General features: G+C 41.0%; 3 protein-coding genes across 5 annotated transcripts; 1 reads left to right on the forward strand and 2 right to left on the reverse strand.

The window, feature by feature from the left end:
• The first annotated feature begins 62 nt into the window (after positions 1–62).
• Positions 63–9,490, forward strand: LOC131106300 (T-box-containing protein TBX6L-like). 2 transcript variants are annotated; one of them, XM_058055227.1, is made up of 10 exons: positions 63–78; positions 3,562–3,754; positions 3,830–3,971; positions 4,033–4,135; positions 5,596–5,760; positions 5,826–5,972; positions 6,034–6,110; positions 6,226–6,287; positions 7,011–7,227; positions 8,620–9,490. In XM_058055227.1, the coding sequence occupies exons 2-10, from the start codon at positions 3,739–3,741 to the stop codon at positions 8,792–8,794; spliced, it is 1,104 nt and encodes a 367-aa protein (XP_057911210.1). In that variant the 5' UTR covers positions 63–78; positions 3,562–3,738; the 3' UTR covers positions 8,795–9,490. The 2 variants fall into 2 exon arrangements, with proteins under 2 accessions (XP_057911210.1, XP_057911217.1); XM_058055234.1 differs by lacking the exon at positions 63–78 and having other exon boundaries at positions 3,414–3,754.
• A 1,545-nt stretch (positions 9,491–11,035) lies between these two features.
• On the reverse strand, positions 11,036–17,728 carry crkl (v-crk avian sarcoma virus CT10 oncogene homolog-like). 2 transcript variants are annotated; one of them, XM_058055255.1, is made up of 4 exons: positions 17,100–17,728; positions 16,621–16,933; positions 15,259–15,733; positions 11,036–12,645 (listed from the first exon to the last, which is right to left on the reverse strand). In XM_058055255.1, exons 2-4 carry the CDS (start codon positions 16,929–16,931, stop codon positions 12,511–12,513), a joined length of 921 nt encoding a protein of 306 aa, XP_057911238.1. In that variant the 5' UTR covers positions 16,932–16,933; positions 17,100–17,728; the 3' UTR covers positions 11,036–12,510. The 2 variants fall into 2 exon arrangements, with proteins under 2 accessions (XP_057911238.1, XP_057911229.1); XM_058055246.1 differs by having other exon boundaries at positions 16,621–17,726.
• Positions 17,729–17,901: 173 nt separating this feature from the next.
• si:ch211-222n4.2 (uncharacterized protein LOC101885505 homolog) lies at positions 17,902–22,524 on the reverse strand. The gene is made up of 7 exons (XM_058055268.1): positions 21,348–22,524; positions 20,946–20,993; positions 20,679–20,751; positions 19,761–19,908; positions 19,581–19,681; positions 19,465–19,518; positions 17,902–19,232 (listed from the first exon to the last, which is right to left on the reverse strand). Exons 1-7 carry the CDS (start codon positions 21,643–21,645, stop codon positions 19,121–19,123), a joined length of 834 nt encoding a protein of 277 aa, XP_057911251.1. The 5' UTR covers positions 21,646–22,524; the 3' UTR covers positions 17,902–19,120.
• Between the last annotated feature and the right edge of the window lie 29 nt (positions 22,525–22,553).

A 22,553-nucleotide genomic window follows, 5' to 3' on the forward strand; every position in this document is an offset into this window, starting at 1 on the left:
GCAGACCAGGTCAGAACGAGTGGATCTTCCCCTGCAACAAGTGCCCCCCCCCCCCTGAACGAGTGTCCAGCACAGCAGGTGAGATGATAACAGCTGAGCAGTTGGCTTCTTCTTGAATTTTGAAACAATTTTAAAAGGTAGAAGTTGTTTTCCACTTTCTGCTCCTCACTACTGTATTAGCTTACCTCCTAGTGCATTCATATTAGCATATGTTTCACAGACAGACAGGAATATAAACTATCATTGATTCCACTGTTCAAAGTGTCACTTGAACTTTGTTGTTGCTGGTACTGTATTTTTTACAGCAGCACTTATTGTTAATTGTTTTACATCAATGAACCACTGCTATTGGAATTGCTTAGCCAATGTGAAAGTGGGAGGAAAGTTGTTTTTGAAAAGTCGTTGCTGTTTTAAGATGGCAGAAAGAATGAACAAGAAGTGGTGCATAGTAAAAAAGACAAACGGCACTTTTGTTGAATTTAGGAATAAATTCAGATAATGCAGATAAGGAATGAAGCCAAATCCTTTTTGTAGGACCATAGTGAATTCTATTTTTTTCCTTTGCTTATTTGCATCATATGCAAGAAATTGCACCTTTTCGTATCGGATCGCATTGATCGTAAATGATTATCGCATCATATGACATTGTGAAGAGGGTGAATCGCATTGCATCGTATCACCAGAAAATTCCATGTATCATTAAATTATCATATTGCTGGGAGTGCATGGAGATGTCTATCAAATTGTCCTCAGTGCTGAGATTCACACCCCTAGTGCTCATGCATTAATGATGCAATAAATTTATTGCGTTTTATTTATTTATATTTAGATTTATATTTGGATGCTCCCAGAGTCCCTGTTGAGTGTGTGTGATGTTTAACTTGATTTTTTTTAACCGGAAAAAAAGAAACACGTTAAAAAAAAAAACCCCGAAAGACATATACTAACCCTGTACGATTTTTGTCAAAAATCACCGCCCTCAAACACTGGCATTTTATAATGATTTTAGGTGCTTCTGGGGCCTCGTTGTGTGTGTGTGAGTTTTCCCCGGTTATTCTGGACATGAAAAGTGCATTAAAAGCAAGTTGTAAAAAAATGAAAAAAACGACATACCCTTAAATTTTTTGTCCAAAATCACCGCCCTCAAACATTGCCATTTTATGCCCTTTTTAGATGCTTCTGGGCCCCCTGTTGAGTGTGTATAAGGTTTCTCCTGTTTTTTTTTGTTTTTTGTTTTTTTTTACCAGAAAAGTTCATTAGAAACAACTTGAAAAAAACAACATAAATTGTCAAAAAACATTATTTTTGACGTTTTTTGTCAAAAATAACCACCCTCAAACATTGGCATTTTATGCCTTTTTCTGGGTGCGTCTGGGGCCTCTTTTGAGTGTGTGTGAGGTTTCCCCTGATTTTTTGACCAGAAAGGTGCATTAGAAGCAAGTTGAAAAAAACTGAAACAAAATGGAAAAAACGACGTACTAAAACCCCTTGTTTTTTGTCAAAAATCACCGCCCTCAAACATTAGCATTTTTCCCTTTTTGAATGCTTCTGGCCCCCCTGTTGTTGTTGTTTTTTTTTTTTTTTTTTTTTTTTACCAGAAAAGTGCATTAGAAACAAGGTGAAAAAAACTGAAAAATATGACATACTAACCCTTTACGTTTTTTGTAAAAAATCACAGCCCTCAAACATTAGCATTTTATGCCCCTTTTGGATGCTTCTGGGCCCCCTGTTGAGTGTGTGTGAGGTTTCTCCTGTTTTTTGACCAGAAAAGTTCATTAGAAGCAAGTTGAAAAAAACTGAAAAAACACGCACTCGTGTAGAAAATGAATGAATGAATACTAAAACCCCTTACGTTTTTTGTCAAAAATCACCACCCTCAAACATTGGCATTTTATGCCATTTCTGGATGCTTCTGGGCCCCCTGTTGAGTGTGTAAGGTTTCTCCTGTTTTTTGACCAGAAAAGTTCATTAGAAGGATATTGAAAAAACTGAAAAAAAAAAACGACATATGTTTTTTGTCAAAAATGACCGCCCTCAAACATTAGCATTTTATGCCATTTTGAGTGCTTCTGGGGCCTGTGTTGAGTGTGTGAGGTTTCCCCCGTGTTTTTGACAAGAAAAGTACATTCGATAAATACATACATGCATTAGACACATACATAAAAAAACATACATACACATGAAAACACAAAAACATCACACGAGAGACAAGAAAGACAAAAGCCGACGTGTTTTAAGGCCGGCCATCCAATAATAATCATACATGTCACAACTGCATTGTGAAATGTTCCTAGACTTGAACCTCCTGGGCTGCCGTTGGGCTGCACAAGCTGGAACTTTCTGGATTCCACCTTCCAGCGTCAAGTTGATTCAAGCAGGGAATTCTCAGCATGTCTGCAGACCTTCTGCAGCTGTAACGCTGAAACATGAAGCATCATGAGCTCCCCCCCCCCCCCCAAAAAAGGGCCACTTTAACTACGTAGCTTAGTTTGTTTGCGGATGATGCAGTTTTACATGAAATGAGGCTTTCATGTCAACGAGCTGACAACTGCTGGCTCCATCTAATAGAAGCGAGATGCTCCCCTTTTTGTGGGTGTTGGGGGCGGGGGGGGGGGGGGGGGGGCAATTGGGCCAAATGGCCTGGTGGCATTTGCAGTATTGTTCACTATTGTGGCGGTCGGAGGCCACCTCTCTAATCTGGAGGCTGCTTCTCAATACACAAGTGAAGCAGTCAGGATGGGACCTGTTTGTCTACCCCCACCCTGCCCTCGCCCACTTTCAGACTCTGCCCTTCACCTTGTCTTGGCGGAGTAGATATTCCTTGCATTTTATGCATGGACTGTACAACAGGTTGTGTGAACTTTAAACCCTGTGATTTGAAGCACATTGTCAAGCTATGAAATTAAATCGAGACTTATCCTAACCTTAACCCTAAGTCTAACCCAGGGGTGGGCAAACTACGGCCCGGGGGCCACATCCGGCCCGCCAAGTGTTTGAATACGGCCCGTCCGTTCTTTCCAAAGTATTTCATTTAAACTCAACATACGAACTGGCATTATGGCCTGAGCCAACCTTTTGATGGTTTTATCAATTTTGTTATTTGATGTGGTCTGTTGTTTACAAAGTGCTCCTGAAAAAAGGGACACAATAATAATAATAATAATAATAATAATAAAATTTAATATATATATATAAATAATATAAAATATTTAAATATAAAATATTTAAATATAAAATATTTAAATATAAATATAAAATAATAAATAATAATAGCAGATTGCGTGACACTTTTACAGATACAATAATACCAGGTGGACTGTTACGTGTAAAATATATAGTCTGCCCCCCCCCCCCCCCCCCCGTTTTGTTAAATCAATGCGGCCCGCGAGTCAAAAAGTTTGCCCACCCCTGGTCTAACCTTATCCTAAGCCTAACTTTACATCTAAACGTAACCTAACCCTAAATCTATGATGATTCTTTCGGCATCAGCATCACCCCATCCTGGTCCGAATGTAGACCAATATCTGCATACAGTCTTTAACAGTATTGTGTTGAAACTAGTCAGGAACTCCGCTGCTTTGGACACGCCCATCTCCCCTGCTGCTGTTGCCCCGCCCCCTCTATGATGACCAATCAAGTTCAATGGTCAGGCCCCTCAAGATGGTCTCCAACAAGATCTCGCTAGTCAAAACATCTCCTTAGAGCAGCACTTTCTCTCCAAGCTCCAGCGGAGGAACCATGGCACACATTCACGGTGAGGTCATATCGACAATATCACTTTTTGACACTCCTTGTGTATTTGTACTCTGAAAATACCGTGTCTGTGCAGACTCCAAACCCAACACGAGCATGCTGCCCCCGGCCGCCGACTCCATCCAGCAGGGAAGCATTAGAATGACCTTGGAGAACGCTCATCTCTGGAAGTCCTTCCACAACATCGGAACAGAGATGATTATCACAAAACATGGAAGGTAAATGCTAACATTTCTTAGGAGATGTCCTCCAAGCTGACGGGCCTGTGTTTTATTTCAGGAGGATGTTCCCACACTGCAGCGTCAGCGTCACGGGCCTCCAGCCTTTTGCCAAGTACATCATCATGGTGGACATGATTCCAGCAGACACTTTCAAATACAAGGTACCACACAGTCGGTCTTTCACTCCTCGCAGTCTGCACCCAGACATGGACGGGCTTTACATTTCAAAGTCTTCACCGCTTCCTGTTTGCGTACTCTCAGCCGGGAGCCCAATAATTAGCATCCCAATCAATCAGGTCGTCCGTACTTCCAAGTGGCTCGTTCTCTCAGCAGTTTAGGGCCCCATTTGGTCACACGGCAGACTGGATGCCTTTTAGCACCGCCCTGAAAACCAAACACAACACATTATTTTCGGTTAAAAAAATACATTTTTTAATATTACATTAAATAAAGATATTTGTATATACTGCAACAAGTAATGGACAAAATGAATGTAATATTTATAATCTCTTTTCCAAAGTGTGGCGCCATTTTCAGCACATACGGTAGCTCATTTATTATTGTCCCTCTTTATATTCCATGTACTGTATAAATGCATTATTAATGACGCATTCAGTTACATCAGGGTGTCCAAACTTTTTCCAGTGAAGGCCACATGGTGAAAACAAAAGGATGCAAGGGCCACTGTGATATTTTGTAGAGCAACACATGTACAGTAGACGTTGTACATATTTCAAGAAAAAACTACATCTCAACTTTGTGATTAAAAAAAAAGCATAGTATCTGTACAAAGTTTGTAATTTTCAAAAATACATATTATATATATATTTTTTTTCAGAAATATTTCTACTTTCTTCTTAATCTTTGTAAATGACTTTATTCCCTAAAAATCTTTCGCCAGCCTAATGTTCCTCATATTACAGCCCACTTTTTCTTTAATATTTTAAATCTATGCTACTATAATAACATTATGTTTCCTCATATTTGAAACTTTTTTGGTAAAATTGTGACTTTTTCCCCATTCATATTTTGACATTATTCTAAAATTGCATTTTTTTTAATTTCACAGATTTGTTTCCTCTGAATTATGACATTCACCTACTTTGAATTTGCTCTCGTAACATTTGTTTTGCAACCTCATTTTCTGAAAAGTTTAACTTGGTTTTTCTTGTAAAATTTCTGATTAATACTTTTTTTGTTAATTTTTCACTTTCTTTTTGTATAATAACTGCAGATGTTTTCTTTTTTGCAGTTATTTTTCAAAGTTTTGTTAAATTGTATTTTTAGGACATGCCGCGGGTCACAAATGACCCCTGCGTCGCACTTTAGCTAGCCCTGTATTTGATTTGTCCTCTACGACACAAAGCTAACAGCACGTATTGAACGACATTGGGTTGGTTTTAGCAACTAGAACACACTAAATGTATCCGTGTCATCCTGCCATGTTTTCTTGGTATTAGTCTTAATGCTCTGTTGCCATATGGAGTAGTCAAAGGACAGAAAGACATGGCTACTATATCTGCTGGATGTGTTGGGGCACTGGCTCGCTTGCCCCACATGTAAAAATCAGCATTGTAGGAAACAAGAATGTGCGATGATGAGTATTTCTTCTTGTCTTTAGTGGAAAAAGGAGCAGTGGGAGTGGGCGGGGAAGGCTGAGCCTCAGCCCCCATGTAGGTCATACATGCACCCAGACTCCCCCGCACCAGGAAGTCACTGGATGAAGCAGTCTTTGTCCTTTCTGAAGATGAAGCTCACCAACAACACCTTGGATCAGCATGGCCATGTAAGACCCGAGCACCCATCACATCACATGACTTCACGTGGTTCAATTGTATCTGTTTTTACCAGATTATCCTCCACTCCATGCATCGCTACTACCCCAGGTTTCACGTCATCCAGACAGACAGTCCATACCTGGTCCGCTGGGCCCCCTTTCTGTCCTTCTCCTTCCCGGAGATGACCTTCACCGCAGTCACCGCCTACCAGAACCCAAAGGTATGAAGGTGCATTCAAATGATAGTAATAGAGTCATACTAAGAATATGTTTTTCTGCAAGATCACAAAGTTGAAGATTGACCACAACCCATTTGCTAAAGCATTCCGAGAGGGAGGCACACATTCGCAAGGGAAAAGGTAGGTGCAAAATTCCAGGAATGGATAGTAGCATTGGGGATAAACAGGAATATTGAATATTGGAAGTGAAATCATTATGAAGCACACCATCCATCTCACCTGTGACTTTTTGTAGGTGTCGTCCTTCAGAGAAAACATCCCCAGGAGACAGGAAAATTGTATGCAAAGATCCTTCAGGTAAAACCGGTCTTATCCTATACAGTAAACACCCTCATATTATACCAGGGGTGGGCAAACTACGGCCCGGGGGCCACATCCGGCCCGCCAAGTGTTTGAATACGGCCCGCCCAATCTTTCCAAAGTATTTCATTTAAACTCAGCATACAACCTGGCATCATGGCCTGAGCCAACCTTTTGATGGTTTTATCAATTTCGTTTTTTGACATGGTCTGTTGTTTACAAAGTGCTCCTGAAAAAAGGGACACAAGCACATAATAATAATAATAATTATTATAATAATAATTATAATTATAATAATAATAATAATTATTATTATTAGATTATTATAATTATTAGAACTATTATGGTTATTATAATTATTATATTAATGCAAATTATTATATTAATTATATATAATATTATTGTTATATTTGCATATTTTACATAATAATAATATAATAATTATTATTTTAATTTTATTGTAATTATTATAATATTTTATTATTTTTAAAATATTTAAATATAAATATAAAATAATAAATAATAATAGCATGACAATTTTACAGATACAATAATACCAGGTGGACTGTTACGTGTAAAATATATAGTCTGCCCCCCCCCCCCCGTAAATTCTGTCATATCAATGCGGCCCGCGAGTCAAAAAGTTTGCCCACCCCTGTATTATACGGTAAACACGACAATACGATTCCAGACTACAGCGTGTTGTATGTCCCCTCTCAGGCCTGCAGAGGACGCCTTCTTCCACTCAATCAGAAGAGGCCGACAAGAGTCATGCACAGACCATGAAGCGGGGTCCACATCCCAGCTGGTCTAAGGAGCAGGACGCATCAGAGAGTCTACACGGGGAACCCCTGGATCTGCACGAATACGACTACAGCTGTGAGGAGCAGATGGTGCCGACGTCAGTGACCTATCAGCACGACAGGTCGGATTTAAGGTAAGATGGCACATTGGTGGAGTAGGCCAGAAAATAAACTTGTATTATCATTATTAGAAAATGCAGTGGTATATCAGTATTAGAAATGTTTTTAGAAAGCTATATTCTACTTCCTGTAAATTATGCATGTAAAAATATGTGCACATGACATACAGAATTACGTTCAGATATGTCGTACATCCTCCATGTGCGAGATCATACTCCTCTATCATCACCACAAATACCTTATACACGAAAAAAAAAAAAACCTAGGCTTAATATACAGTTGTCTATACAGGATGTTATTTTTATATATGGTAATGGTGTAGTTGGTTTCCTATGTGCAGTACTTAAAAAATACTTAAATAAATATTTAAGTCATTCATTCTCAAAAGTCCTATTTCTTCTCTCGTCATTTGGTACCAGATCAGTGAATTCCATATTTCTGGACTATAGGGTTGATGTGTTGACCTTTTTTACAATACAAATATCAAGTGTATCAATATTGAAGTGCCACTTGGGGTATTTTCTTCTCTTGCGACCCCTAAAAATGTGTTTTCATTGGCTGTCTACTTGTGTTTTGAATGAACTACAGTAAACCTCGGATATATCGGACTCGGATATATCGGAAATTCGCTCACAACGGACAGATAAAAAAGAACCAATTTTTCTGTAATGCATTTCCAATAAAAATTCATTGCATATATCGGATTTTTTATAACGGATTTCGCCTATTTCGGACAAAATCTCCAGTCCCGTTCCAATTTCCCTCACATATATCGGATGGCCGCATCGTGGCCTTTGATCCATCTTTGATCCATGTTCACAGCCAAAGCTGAAGATTATAACATCTTTGTATGAATTACAGACATGTACATGAGCATGTACAACGAAAAAAAAAAACAATTCTCAAATCTGTAGAAATGCCTTCTTGTTGCTATTAGGGAGGTTTAGAAACCAAACGATAAACGTAAGTGCAAACGATAATGACGTCACATGCTATTGAAATGTATGGGAACTTGCCGACTTGTCAATATCCTGTGACGTCATTATCGTTTGCGTTTACGTTTATCGTTTGGTTTCTAAACCTCCCTAATAGCAACAAGAAGGCATTTCTACAGATGAGAAAATTTTGTTTTATTTCGTTGTACATACTCATGTACATGTCTGTAATTCATACAAAGATGTTATAATCTTCAGCTTTGGCTGTGAACATGGATCAAAGAAAGTTCCCCCGTGGCATTGCGCGTCCGTGTAATGAATGTGGCGGACATTTTCCGGTATACGCATATAACGGATTTCGCTTATATCGGACAAAACCAGTGGGAACAATTGAATCAGATATATCCGAGGTTTACTGTAATACCAAATGACAATATGCTATAACGTGAATATTTCTATACTTTCCTCCAGGTCTGTAGAATACACCAGATTTGGGTTTCCCTCCAGTGACGCAGACACATCCCATGCCTTTGCCCCGGCTGACCAGGGCACCCGGCAACATGGGTCCTCCCACCACCACCATCACCACCCCAGCAACACAGCCGACTGGAGCCAGTACCCGCTCTTCTCCTACTCCTGCTGGTGAACCCTGACCCAGAGGAGCAGACAGTGGAGATGTACAGAAGTGTATAAATGTGTAAAATGTTTACAGTCTTACCAGGAGCGTCCATCTTTTTCCTTTATTTTGGCTTGCAAATACACTTTTTTTTTTTACTTTGCATTTTTTCATAGTACATTCATTCTTTGTCATTTATGGGGTAAATTGGGGCAGAACATTTGCTGCCCCACACAGTGTTTAAAAGACAGGGAATGTCGGCAGGAAGACAGTCAGACAAAGGAAATCACAATTCTGATTCCCCAAACCACCCATAATAATAAAAATAATAATCATAATCATTAAATGTGCTGTAAAAATCCTTGCAGCTGAAACACAAAAACCATCGTGGTAGAGAGCGAGGTGACAGACTGTCTTCCAGCACCAAGTGTGGAATTACCAACATGGCCTGGCAAGTTTCCCCCGGCAGACGGCACAAACGTCTGGGCTGTAAATATTTTAGCACACACGCACACACACGGAGAAGCAAATGTATCTGGGACATTTATCAACCTGCCGAGAGAAGAAATGTCAAGTGACACGTTTCTCCATTATGAATTTTACTTAACAGTCTGACTTATTACCTTAAAAGGGGTGCGTATTAAAGCCACAGTACGTGTTATTTTGGTTTCACCCATGGAATGGACATGCTTTTCATGATGCTGAAAAAGCAGAAATGAGATATTATGACAGATGAAATTGTATTAAAATACATCATCTGAAGCTAAAACATAGCAATATTTACAGAGTTGCACCGCCACCGTTTTTTACAGCGCATGCAGAGCCAGATACGAGCTGCTGCATGCTGACCACTCGTGGTACTTCAAACGCAGCTACTGCCAACTGCGGAGTTTATAAAGACGACATCAGGAGGTTGCCCACAGACACAGCTGCTAGCACCCGCTGCTAATTACAGACGCCAGCGGTTATTTGCTTTTGTAGACCACAAACCCGGCAGCTATAAGAGAGACAGCGGTTTCTTGAACAGAGATGTTAAATGGAGATTTCATTTGATCTTTTTAGCAGGAAATAACCAAAGAAAACGTTTTTTACCGGTACAGAAATGTACTGTATGCAAATATGAAATATTTTCATTAACATCAATTTTCAGGCAACATAACTTCCACCATTCGCATCCTATTAGAGATATTATTCATTAATATTGAACCTATTGAAAACATTAGTATTCACTCCAAAAAAAAGTGAAATGAAAATGCCTAATACGATACATGCTGAACTCAAGCACATCTTACCGTCACATCCTGTCTTAAAATAGGCATGTTTTTAGAGTGCAGCACATTACAAACAGGGTTCAATGGAGGAATGGCAAAGGGTGTGGTGCTAATGGACTGGATGATGGCCTGCATCGACTGTCATGCTTTCACAACTAATATGCACACAGACGGAGTGAGAGGAAGAGGGAGAGCGAAAGAAGAAAGAAAGTAGCCCGAGGAGAGGTCAGACTCATGTCTGAATGCCACCAGGCATCAGTGCTGTTAGGAGACATGACGTTAGATCACATTAACTGCAGAGCCAGACTGAATGGGGGGATAGAGGCTGGTGGTTTTCCTCTCCTTCCATGTGGAAGTGGTAAGTTTTTAAGTAGGCTTTTGGCTTATCTGTCCTTCCCCGCTTCGTTTCAAACACCAAGTACAAAAAGGATAGCAGGAGTGTAGGTGGCTAAGGATTATTATTTCGTTATTTCATGTCTACAAGGCTCTGTGTGAAAGGAAAAATGTTTAAATGTCTAGATCCTGTAATTTCTTTGCTTTAAATCTTATCCTAAAGTGTGTTTTTTTCCTAACATGTATTTGGATTGAGAGTTTGAGTCCTGGTAGTCTCCAGCGGAGAGAGCCATGTACAATTGTTGGTGAAACCCTGTGTTTTGCTATTAATGTTTAGTATTTTCTGTTATTATATTAATACAAAAATGAAAATGTACCAAAACACTTATCAAGGTTTTTTAAATATAAATTAAAAAAAGGACCTGAGAGCCATTTTGTTTGTGCGAGGCGTCGAAGAAAACAGCAAACATGCACTCCTACACGCTGCCCTTGAAAAGTTTTCCATCTGCCACGTCTGGGTCAGCTGACTGTCTTTTATTAGCGCTTCATTAAAATTCATTAATTGCCTCCTTTCTCCTGGGCAGAAGCAGAATTAACAGAAGTGGAACTGTCACGTATTGGAACACGAGGCGCTCCAGTTACGCTCAAAAGGACAACACACACGTGCTTTAAAGTAGTAGATGTAAATTTTATTTACTTGTTCTGTACATAAAGGGTCAATACCAGCACAAGTGTTAACCATGGGAAATATTAACACGTGTCAATGGTATAAGAAAATAAAAAGGCACAATTCTTTTAATTCTGAAGTCCAAGACAGGCTTTCCTAGAAGTTGGGAACACAGTAATACTGTTAATGCCATTACTAAACAACTCAGAAGCACGAGAAGTTCCCCTCAAGGAGGGCTAATTGACAGTCAGGGTGTGTATTGCTTAAGTAGTAGGGTCTGATCAAGTCTCATGACGCCACGCTGGTCACAGACCAGGAGGCTATGAAATGAGAACCATGAGGAAATACATGACATAAAGCAGCATTTGGCCACAAGCGTCTCCTTGCACACAGGCAACCAGCAGGCCTGTTTCCCTTTTGTTGAAGGAACACATCCCAGCAAAGAAAAAAGGAGCAAGTAAAAACCATTTCAACCCAAAGCTTTGAGGTGAGGAAGAGGCAGGTTTTTTTTTTTTAGTTATATATGGATTTTTTTTTACAGCAGATAAGGGGTGGACAATCCTATGTTTAAAAAAGAAATGATGGCAACATTCCCATCACTGACATGAGGCCATTTGCATAAAGAGCGCATTTAAATAAAGCTAGTTAAAAATCCTAAATAGACGAGTACATTAAAAACATTGAGAGGAGAATGAATGCGGAAAAATGCATTTATCCCACTCTCTTTTTATTTTATTTTTTTTTAAAGGCATTTATTGAAATGTAATTGGCTGACAGATTTTTGGGGGGTGTTTGTCACCTGCAGAGTGGGTATCCATGGGATGTGCTATAGTGGGAAGTGCTGTAGTGCTCGGGTGTCGCTTGCATTGCAAACAAGCTAATCTTTAGGTACAGCGTTGTTGTGCTCCAAGCCATGCAAAGACACCCCCTCCTACATAAATCCCTGGCTAGTCCATGGCTAAATTGTTGATCAGGTGGCACAAATTTAACAACAACAAAAAAGGTTTGTCCATGACACAAAAATCACATAGCGTGTGCTTAGAATATTAGACTAGCTTCTTGTTAGCTCCTCGTAGCCTGAGTCCATTGTTAGCCCACTTTGTACAAATAATCACTCACAAACGCAACATACACACCCGAAAATTGTCAAGCTGTGTGGTAAATATACACTGTGAACACAAATGTAGAAATGTAATGGAACCCGGTGTAAGAACACTGTTTTGTCAGGGGAGTCAGGTTTTTAGTTCGATCCGAGGATGTAAACAGTCAAAGCCTCTGGCAGCAGCGGCAAAACATAGGAAGAAAGGGGGTGGGCCTTGTCAGGGTACCGCCTCTCAGCAGGAAAAGCACAAAGTGACACTTTGGGAGGGGGAGAGAGAGAAAGAGAGGAAGGTTGGGATTGGGAGGGGGCACCCAAAAGACTCACGTACAGCTCGGTCCAGGCAAGAAGGTTCCAGTCACTTGGCTCGGGTCATTCAGTCACTCTCGTCTGGGTTCTGGGGGTCTACAATTTTCACGTGGGTGAATGGGAAGAGACCCCTGCGCCCGTTCACCTCACCCTCCCACTGACCACTGATGTTCATGCGCGTCACCTTGACTATGTCGCCCACCTGAGGGGAGGAGGAAGAGGGGGCGAGTTAACACAGGACCAGCATAGACAGAATGAGCCTATAATATTAGCATCTCACATATGTCAACAACATATCTGGATAGATTTCGTTTCACTACAAAGGCCCTGACCACATGGGAATGCTCATGGGAATTTTTTTATGCAGGTTTGAAAAAATAACATTTTTAAACACCTTTGTGCCTTCATTCATATTCTCGTGTGCTTGCTATGCTAACTACTAAGAGGATCTTTCGCAGCCTTTGGAAACCTTCACACCACTTGGTTTCCAAACTACGCACACATTTATGTGATTCCTTTACATCTGCAACAATATCTAATAGAATGTAAATGCCTTCAACAAATCATGAGGGTGATGCACTTCTTCAAGGGTAAGATTGCACCGATCAAAACATCATGTCAAATAAGTTGATAGTCTTATTACAACAGCAGCAACCTTCCTACCTCATACAAAAGCACAATAAGCATTTTGTCAAAGCGTTCCTTCAAAGCCATCCTTGTTTCGTCCTGAATAGCCCCACTATGATACAAGCATCCTGACCGTAGCCTACAATGTGTGCGTTCAAACTAACTTAATACATTTTTAAAAAACAGAAATGGTTTAAGCAGATGACTGCGAAGACTAGGGCTGAGGTTCAGGTGGTTGTAACCTCATTCTGTTTAACACTGCATGGTCTTTATCTGGATGAGAGAAGAAGAGCCACACACACACTGAAGCACACGTGAAGACACGCCATTTGTACTTTTAACTGAAGTTCCACTTCAAAAGGACAGCGGGTCACATTGTCTGTCACAATAATCTTTTACGGCACTCCGGAATGCCAAGAATGCTGCAGCCCAAAGCTTTGGTGGGATGCCTGACCGACAACTATTAAGAAAAAAGGTCAGCTGGATCAATCGGTCAAAGAACCACGGTGCACCGAAACTAAGTAACATACAACACATACTTTGTTGATGTACACACAAATACATATACATACATAAATAAATGTGAATATTTAATCGAATTTGATTAATCAAATTGTATGTATTATTGGCCTGATTTAAGCATTTTCAAACATTTATGTGGCTCAATGAATGACACATAAGAATGTAGAAGATGTGGTAATAGCCACAGCAAAAAAACAGGAGCTCTCCCAATGCAAGCGTGTAAGATTGGGAAATGTGTATTTATGTCTAATGTATGCCTTACTAAAATGTTATGTCTTCTATAGTGGATAATATAAATGTAAAGGGGGCTATAGACTTAAAATGGATATTAGTTGCAAACAGAATTTCTATGCACTAACTAAAAAAATATGACATTTATAAAGAATCCTACTTCATAAAATGATCACTCATGATCAATTATTTACAATTGTGCTTCTTTCGACTTCAACTACTTCAGAGTGACGCAACGGGGCCCTGCTGGGTGCTCATAGTACATTTCATATATTTTATAAGTAGGTTATTCTACATTTGCAACAGTGTTCCACAGAGGAAGCATTCAAACGTGTAGATTTATTCGGTACAATCAATCACCGTACCACCGTCGTGGAACGGTATAAGCTGCAGCAAAGCAGGCTATCAATTTTCACAAGTCATTAAACATGGCATCCAGCTCTCTTTTTGCAACTGTTCATCTTTTTTTACTTTATTTTGACAAGACGATCACACATGTTCCTACTAAATATACACCTAAACTTCCATTTGAATGATGGAGCAGAGGGATACATTTATTTCTTGTTTCCTGTGTGGTTTCTTACACTTCCATGCTACATCAAATGATGACACATTCTCCAACACATATTTTGCCCATTACCTACTATTTGCAGAGCTGCTTAATTGACCGTGCAATTGCATCATTACTATTAAATGAAATATCCCATCTAGGTGGCAGGGTAGACAACTGCACTTAAGTAATCATGCCTAGCAGGGTTGGATGCTATTACATGTTCCTTATAATCAAGGCTAGGGGAGAAGACATAGGACTAATAGTGTTGCTGAGTATAAAAGGGAGTAAGCGCCAGTTGATGCAGTAGACATTGGGTCTGCCTTTACAGTGGAGCACCTTGCAACCCTATTACATGTTTCAACATGTTAGCGGGAGTGAAGGCAGATCTGAATGAGATATCAGTCATATCCTGTGCTGTGCAACAGCGCTAATGATAACATTTCAGTGGACAATCTAGCTAGGCTACTCATTTGCCACCAAACTGTAACACAATCTCGACTCAACTCCCACTTTACAGATATCCACATGAATTATCGAGGCTCTTCGTTTGAAAGGGTTAACATTTTTACCTGAATTTAGATCAAATGTAATGTATAGCTCAAATGGGCTAAAGCAGAATTTGGCTGACCTGCCTGTGCTCTGCCAAGAGCTCTTAACAGTCTTGTTATATTTCTAAAGAGTCTAATGCCGATAAGTGATTGCTCCAAAAAGCTCTTGGTGCAACAATGCATTTAGCTCCTAATGCACGAGTAGACAAGCTACATGTGCGTATTGATGACTTGTCAGTTTTGATATTGTGATTGGTGCACGCTCCAGATTTCTGGTTCGATGTAAAATGTAATGGACAAACATTCACACTGAAATAAGGCATATGGCGTTTACCTCCAACGCAAGAGCTGTTTTGTCATAGGCGCAGGGCACTCGTTTCTGGATGGCCTTTGCAATGACGGGTCCGTTCTGCAACGACGGCAGCGGAGTGATGACGGCTCCGGGAGTGCCAGGAGGAAGCGGCGAAGGGGTCTGCGGCTGGGCATAGGCATGGATGAGGGCGTGCGAAGGCTCAGGGATGCCGTAGCTGTTGGAGTTGCGGGATCCGAGGGTGGGCTGGCCCGGGTGGGGCGAAGGTCGTACCAGTTTCTCGACATAGGGCACGGGGATCATGCCGACACGGCCTTCTTTGCTCTTGGCACTCCACCATTGCTCCTCTGGCTTCTCCAAGATGATTAGAATCTCACCCTTCTTGAAGGGGAGGTCCTCTGCGTCGCTGCCAGTGAAGTCATACAGAGTCCGAACATACTCCAGGTTCTCCTCTTGGCCAACCATGGGCTGGATGGGACCACAGACTGTGCTTGGGTACCTTGGAGTTGATGAAACACAGGAGGGAGACATAAGTAATGTAGACTACACCCATGCAACTTTGGATTTTTCTCATGCAAGTAGTTAGTAAACCAGGACAAAATTGTATACTTTCATCAAGGTAAAAAGAGAAACCATGGGTGAGGACCCCCTGCATCATTGAATAATCCAGCCAAATGCTTCAAAGGTAAAGGTGGTTATAGGGGTGTTATATCTTGTGAAGAGGACTCTGATAATGTTATAAACATCTGTCAAAAGGTTGGAAACAGGTTTTCCATGCTACGGCTTTGGAAATATTACATTTATAACAAAGGAACCACAAAAAGACAAATAAAGTTGATAGATTTAGTAAATTTGATGATTGTGAACATTTGCTCCACAATAATCTGTTTATGAAGTTATCATATTGCCCCATATTTATTTCCAGTAGGCAATTGTGCTTATCGCAACATTCGGTAATGATAAATAGTTGTTCTTAATAGAAACGTTCAACTGATGAAACAGATTACTGTAATTTAATTTGCACTCATTCTCATGGGGAAATGTATTAGAAACCTGAATGAATCCAAGGCCAAAGATGGTGTTCAATTCTATGAATCCACCAAACCATGTATACATTTTATGTATTCTAAAGGAGGCTTTTACTTTAACAACCTCCCAAAATGTGGTATGACGCGTATTCTATTCATTTCGGAGGACTCCAGGCTGCATGAGTGGTTGTAGAGGAGCCATGTGCACCATCTTCACATTTGTCTTGATCCTTCATGACATAACAGTCTGCAGTCTGCCTGAAAGTAGGTTACTTCTGATAAAAATAGCCAACCTAGATAAAGTTGATCTGCAGGCAATCTGAGGAGGAGACGACGTGTGTACTTTAATCCTTCCTACCTGGGAGCTGGTTCTATCAGCGTGGTCGTGTCCAGGTAGTGGATTTTGTAGAACTCCAAAAGGGCAGGGAGGTGCTCAAACTCCTGGTCCCCAATCTTAAACCTCTTACTGGGCAAAGAGTTGATGATATAGTGAGAGACTTTGGAGTTCTCAGACACAGACAGCACATAGTCGCCGGGGCAGGTGGACGAATCCCGAACCAGAAACATGCCATGTCTCTGTCCCTGTAACCTATTCTGTGCCTCTTGGCGTGACACGGGTCCGAAATACCAGGCCGAGCGATCAGATGAGTCAAAGCGAGCAGTGGACATCTCTGTTTAAAAATAAATTAAAAAGGTCAGCCAACAGGTGAGGAAAACTACAACCTGGTCTCTCGACTGGGAGTGTTGACGTCACTGCAAAGTGGAGGTTGCAGGGCAGCTCATTCGCCGTGGGCCGCCCCACCTTGCAGGTTGTGGAGCTCCCCTCAACCAAACTACCTGACGTGCTCACAAACAGCAGGCTCGGATCCAACTTTGGACCATATTGTGCTTCCTGTGGTCAGCAGGGTCGAGGAAGACACACAAACAAAAAACTTAACACAAATAAACATGGACGGCCGTCAACGCAACAAATGTTCAATGAAGCTTCCCCTTTTGCTTCCTCCTTACGATAAGATTTTCGTCTAGTAAGTTATCTCCTCTGGTTAGTGTCTGTTCTGAGAAGGCGACGAAGCGGAGGGAGCGGTGTCCTCGCTTAGTCTGTTAATTCCTCATGTCTGCTCAACGTCGCCGGTGGAAAATTATTTAGCAGAATCTTCTCGGGGTCTTAAGGTAAGGCACGCGTCGCGGAAAGGCCTCCTTGAATCCCGCTTCTCGAGTCGGAGCGGACTTTGGAGGCGCCGAAGGAGAAAAATGGCGGCCCGCCACACGTCTTCTTTACCCGAGAGAAGATTGCACAACAGCGGCTGGTCTCGTGCGCGTGCATGTCACGTTACACGGGAGCGGCCGCGCGCGTTCCTCTCCGCTCGGTCGCTTTGGAGTATTTCCCAAATACTTTGTCTTATTCCTCCTCGTCTGCGCTTCCCTACCGATCCGCCGAGGAGCTGGAGTACGAGGCTAAAAAATGGCGACGGGAGGGCAGGTCCCGCTCTTGAAGTGTGCACGTCACTGACGCCCGGAGGGGGAGGTGGGAGAAGGAAGAGAGCGAGGGAGGGGAGGAAAGCGGTGGGCGGGTGACGAGACTGGGCCAGCCCCTCCCCCGCAGCTGTCAATCATATTGCCATGACGCAGCATTGGTGTACTACATTGTTATCAGGGCCTGTATTTTAATAAATGCCATTTCTCGCACAATTTATTATATTATTTATTTTCATAACATTGTGACCTTTTTTGTTTACTTTTTTTCTCTGAATATTTTTACTACATTCACATAAATGTCCTTTTCTGCTGTTATTTTAAAATATTATTTTCCAACTATTTCAACGTTCTAGTGTAAATTTTCTTCTTGTAATTACAACTTCACTTCCATAATATTTAGACTGTATATACTTTATTAACTTAAAATAACTTGACTTGCTTTTCTTCTTGCCACTCACGCGCACAGCAGTGACCTGGAGTGATGCCACAAATGAATGAATGTATGGGAAACGCTGCACATGTTCTATCAGTGCGTAGTAGCTCAAACTGAAAGTGAAACAAAAAATAAATGACGCAGCATTGTTGCATATTAACCAGGTAGTCTTCCATGATGTGGCCACCACCCACACTGGCAACAGTTAGCATGATCATAATTGCCATACTTAAACTGTTGACATCAAACATGAAGCTTAACATAAAGTTTTTTAAGGTGTTAGGTAACAGTGACTAAGCGTGAAAAGCGGCGGTCCAATGCGGTCACCACCAGTTAAAAAAAAGGGGGAGGGCAGCACCGTTCCTCTGCTTTTGAGGTTTCGGTCACCATCTCCCTTGTGGCTGCAGCTGCCTCAACAGAGCAGCTCTAAGCACTGCGACACTGTGTGCATGTTAATGGAGCTCAGACCATTGAGCATCAGCGGCTGTAGGGCTTGCTCGTTCCGTACACCTATGCCAAAACATACTAAATATTTGTTTATCATAGACATAAACAAACACCATTGTGCTTGCTTGTGGACGGAGGACTATGAATACATTCTTTGCATGATAATAAGAACGTTGAAGCAACATTCAGGTATGTTTGGCGGCAGGCCAACTTTTAATAAAAAAATAAAATAAAGTTTTGATTTGATATACTAGCTTCCTTTTGTGTCTTTTTTTTGTCGTCTGACCATTATACCCACAGGAAGTGAAAATACGAACTTGTTTAACAGAGATACACTCTGTCACCAACACTTAAACATCAAAAATAAATGCCTGAGTCAGTCCGCTACCGGAAATATATTCCAGATTGCATTCAGTCATTCAGTGGCGGGGAATAAAAAATGGACCTGAGCCATCCCGCAGGTGGCTGGCGGCGAGAGAGGTGATGATGAGCTGTTATCTTCTCAACGCACTGTCGCCTTGACGTGGCCTCTGTGCACAGCACGAGTCCTCTTCTGGCGCTCCGCCACAGTGGAGCCGATGCTTTGTGTGAGCGCTGGCAGGGTCACACCCGTCCTGGGAGAGACAAGAGGCTGTTGTGTAGGTTGTTTGTTGTGCATTTCTATCATTTCCTCACTGTAAACATTTCTTTAATGACATTTATTGGTATTTTATTTCTTTGATGACCTTTTAATTTATTTCTCAAGTACCCTGAAAAGCGCCATCAATTCAATAAATGTGTCATAACAGCCATTAAAGATCAAATATGTAGGCTTAATGCAGAAGATATATATTCATATTTACATACGTTTTTGTCGTTTGCAGACCCAGTCTAGGAAACATGTTGATGTCTGAGGATTTGCTGGAAAAAAAAAACATAATATAAGAAAAGTCAGGTAAATTTTATGGTCTCTGATACTTTACCTGGTGCTATCAATGAGGTATGTTTTGGTCAGATTGTAGTTTTCTGGGGTGATCTTCTTGTTGAGCATAATGTCTGTCAGCAAAGCCTTGTAGCGTATAATCTAGAAGGCACAGTGAGGTAGAGCAGAAGGTTTATTTTATCACGAGAAAACAGGAAGCTTTCCGACTCTGGAAACGTACTTCTTGAGACTGTAAACTGTTGGTGTTGTAGAGCTGCCGGATGAGGAGCTCACACTCCCGCAGGTTGGAAGCGCGGGGAGGATGGGATGATGGATTGTTTTGAACTTGTCTAGGCTGTGCTCCCGGCATCTCTGAGCCACGGTTAGGTCTGCAGTGTCCCACATTAGATAGATTATCCATCAGTGAGCTACAGATAGACATTTTATGGGGCCTATTATAATAGGGCCTATTATAAGTCAAAATGCATACTTAAGCAAATGTTTTATATTCTTGGCCCACATGAAGCAATTTCATGTTCATGAACTAACATAAAAATATAAGGCATGCAAAAGACGCATACAAAGACACGGACGTAATAGTCAACGCTGGTCACTAGGTGTCAGTAATGTTACTGTAATATTCTGTGAGATACACAAGCACCAGACGTGCTTCTACTGCAGGTTTTAATGATCTCACAACAGGCTAAAACATGGGCCACAGTTTGTGTTGGGCTACTAAATCATGACAAGCTGAAACTGAACTCTGAACCCCCAAACTCACTCTGCTCCCTAGAGAACATGACATGAGCACAAGACGTATGTCTTAAATTGCTTATGTATGCTTGTTATGTTATATTGGGTAAAATGAGTGTAAAGGTGACTATAGGGGTGTTAGTTCTAATCTAGGGGGCTCTAATAATGTTGAAAAAACATTTAGAGGGTTGTAAACTAAGATTCCTTGTTCATAAATAAACATTTTTAAGCTGTGTGAATCCCAGCATCGGGGTTAGATTTTGGGCAATACAAAATAATAAAATGAGAAAAAATAAAAAAATAAAAATAATATAAAATGAATAAAACAAGCAATTAAAAAATACATAATTGGTGACTAATACAATTCTCTCTAGTCTGACTAACTTGAGATGTGTTGGGAATTCACCTGAGCAAATGGGTCTGTGAGGGTCCTTTTTCCTGAGTTGCTGGACCAAAAGCCACGTGACTGTTTTTTTGACCTATACAAAGAACAGCACATGTTATCATTTGACTTCTGTGTGGGCACCCAGTTTGTTACATAAAACTGAGACAATGTACGAAAACCCAAGCAAAACCTTTTGACGGAATTCAGGTCAACTGGGCCCCGACAAATGAAGGTACTCTGTGAGTGCTGTATTTTTGTAAAACCTCTGTAATTAAACCTCCATCTCACCTTTTCTACTTGACTTGGGATCATCCATGATCAGCTTGTACTTCAACTCTGCAACATCCATATGACAAAAGGGACATCAGGGGTTCATGATGGAGGAAACAAGAGGCCTGTTAAATAAACTGAAACACTGAAACCGGACTTAATGTCTACATCCAACAGACAGGACAACAGTGCCAACATACCCTGATTAAATACCTTTTTGCATTTAATTATCAGGAGCAAGATAGATGTGGAGTCATTGCTTTTGTCTACTAATATGAAAATACTCTAGGATCTTATAGTAGGCTCTTTCCTTATGCTTTTATTTCGAAGCTTACTTGGCACAGGCAGGAAGTCACTGCGTGCACGAGCCCAAGTGCAGAGACAGCTAGCTAAATGCTAAAAAGTAAAGTTACTCCTCACCTTTGTTCTCCCTTCTAAGATATTCCACTTCTTCGTGAAGCTTCTCCAGAGTGTGTTTATGTTGTTGCTGTAAGAACTCAATATTCCTCTGTAGCGAGGTGACCCGGGGGTTTGAGTCGCCCTGACCGGACCCAGCTGTCACAGCCCCTCTCGGCCCCTCTCTGTCCCTCAGGGCAGGCACATTCAGTGGCTGCAGGCGGTGCAGCGGTAATCGTCGTGGCGGGCAAGGAATTCCGAGACGCCCGACTCGGCTCCACTGTGGCAGGTGTCGCACCGGCGGGAGATTATTGTTGGACATGGCCTTGCTTCATCCGGCTAGCATCGGCATTAGCCCCGTCTTCTTGTTAGCAAAGTAGCGGCAACTTTGTAAGCTAAATCAGATTAGCAACATGGTTGTTTGTTTTCTTAGATGCGGACAAACAAGTCGGCATTGTTATTGCATTTAATTACAACATTAATACACTACAACAGTGCTCCATATAACCAGACAGACAACTTAAAACTGCCCTACGTTCGGACGCCAAGTTGCTATGGCGACAGTACCCTTCCGTTCACGAGGCGTTCAATTTACCTCGGATTCACAATGACACTCATTGTTTCGTATTTAAAGTATTTAAACACACGTATTGGTACGACACAGATATGAAATAAATATGTTAAAAGTTCACGGTATTTATACATGGAAACGTCAGGACCACGTCCGTACGGATATGTTGCCCAGCTCTTGTGTGTGACCAAGCTTGAGACCTATACTGGTTCGCAATTGTAAAAAACAAATAAAATAAAAATTAATAATATTGTACTATTAGACCACATGTTTGCGGAATATCTTAAACGTTTTGAGTCGGAATGTTTTTCCCTATATACACAGGAAATTCCTAGTTTTTGAGAACCGAGCATTGCCCGACGTGACCTGACGATGTCCAATCAAAGGAGGTGTAAACAAAGCATTTTGATTGGTACAGATTTTAAGGGGCGATACTAAAGTAAGCAATTATACAATACTAACTACATTGCACTGCACTGCATATATAGTAAAGTAAATAATCTAAGTAAGCGAATATTAAATTGACATTTTCACATTTTGTTTTTTGGCCCAAAAAAGAGCCCTGTATTAATTATGACAAAATGTACCTTAAAAAAGTAATGTTTATGTTATTTAATCAGTCCGAGCAATGTTAATTGGTTCCCAAGAGGTAGGCATGC

Source organism: Doryrhamphus excisus, chromosome 2 (assembly GCF_030265055.1).
Source record: "Doryrhamphus excisus isolate RoL2022-K1 chromosome 2, RoL_Dexc_1.0, whole genome shotgun sequence".
NCBI lineage: Eukaryota > Metazoa > Chordata > Actinopteri > Syngnathiformes > Syngnathidae > Doryrhamphus > Doryrhamphus excisus.

Bases quoted from the DNA above. Each gene is read 5' to 3' on its own strand.
- crkl (XM_058055255.1), bottom strand. From the start codon at position 16,931: ATGTCCACTGCTCGCTTTGACTCATCTGATCGCTCGGCCTGGTATTTC. The intron at 15,734-16,620 runs GTAGGAAGGATT...ATCAACTCCAAG, and splicing joins CTGATAGAACCAGCTCCCAG to GTACCCAAGCACAGTCTGTG. The intron at 12,646-15,258 runs GTAAACGCCATA...TCCTCCCCTCAG, and splicing joins AAACAGCTCTTGCGTTGGAG to GTGGGCGACATAGTCAAGGT.
- LOC131106300 (XM_058055227.1), top strand. The intron at 5,761-5,825 runs GTAAGACCCGAG...TGTTTTTACCAG, and splicing joins CCTTGGATCAGCATGGCCAT to ATTATCCTCCACTCCATGCA. The intron at 6,111-6,225 runs GTAGGTGCAAAA...GACTTTTTGTAG, and splicing joins ACACATTCGCAAGGGAAAAG to GTGTCGTCCTTCAGAGAAAA.
- si:ch211-222n4.2 (XM_058055268.1), bottom strand. From the start codon at position 21,645: ATGTCCAACAATAATCTCCCGCCGGTGCGACACCTGCCACAGTGGAGC. The intron at 19,909-20,678 runs GTGAATTCCCAA...GGGACACTGCAG, and splicing joins TCACAGACCCATTTGCTCAG to ACCTAACCGTGGCTCAGAGA. The intron at 19,519-19,580 runs GTAAAGTATCAG...TTTTTTTTCCAG, and splicing joins TACCTCATTGATAGCACCAG to CAAATCCTCAGACATCAACA.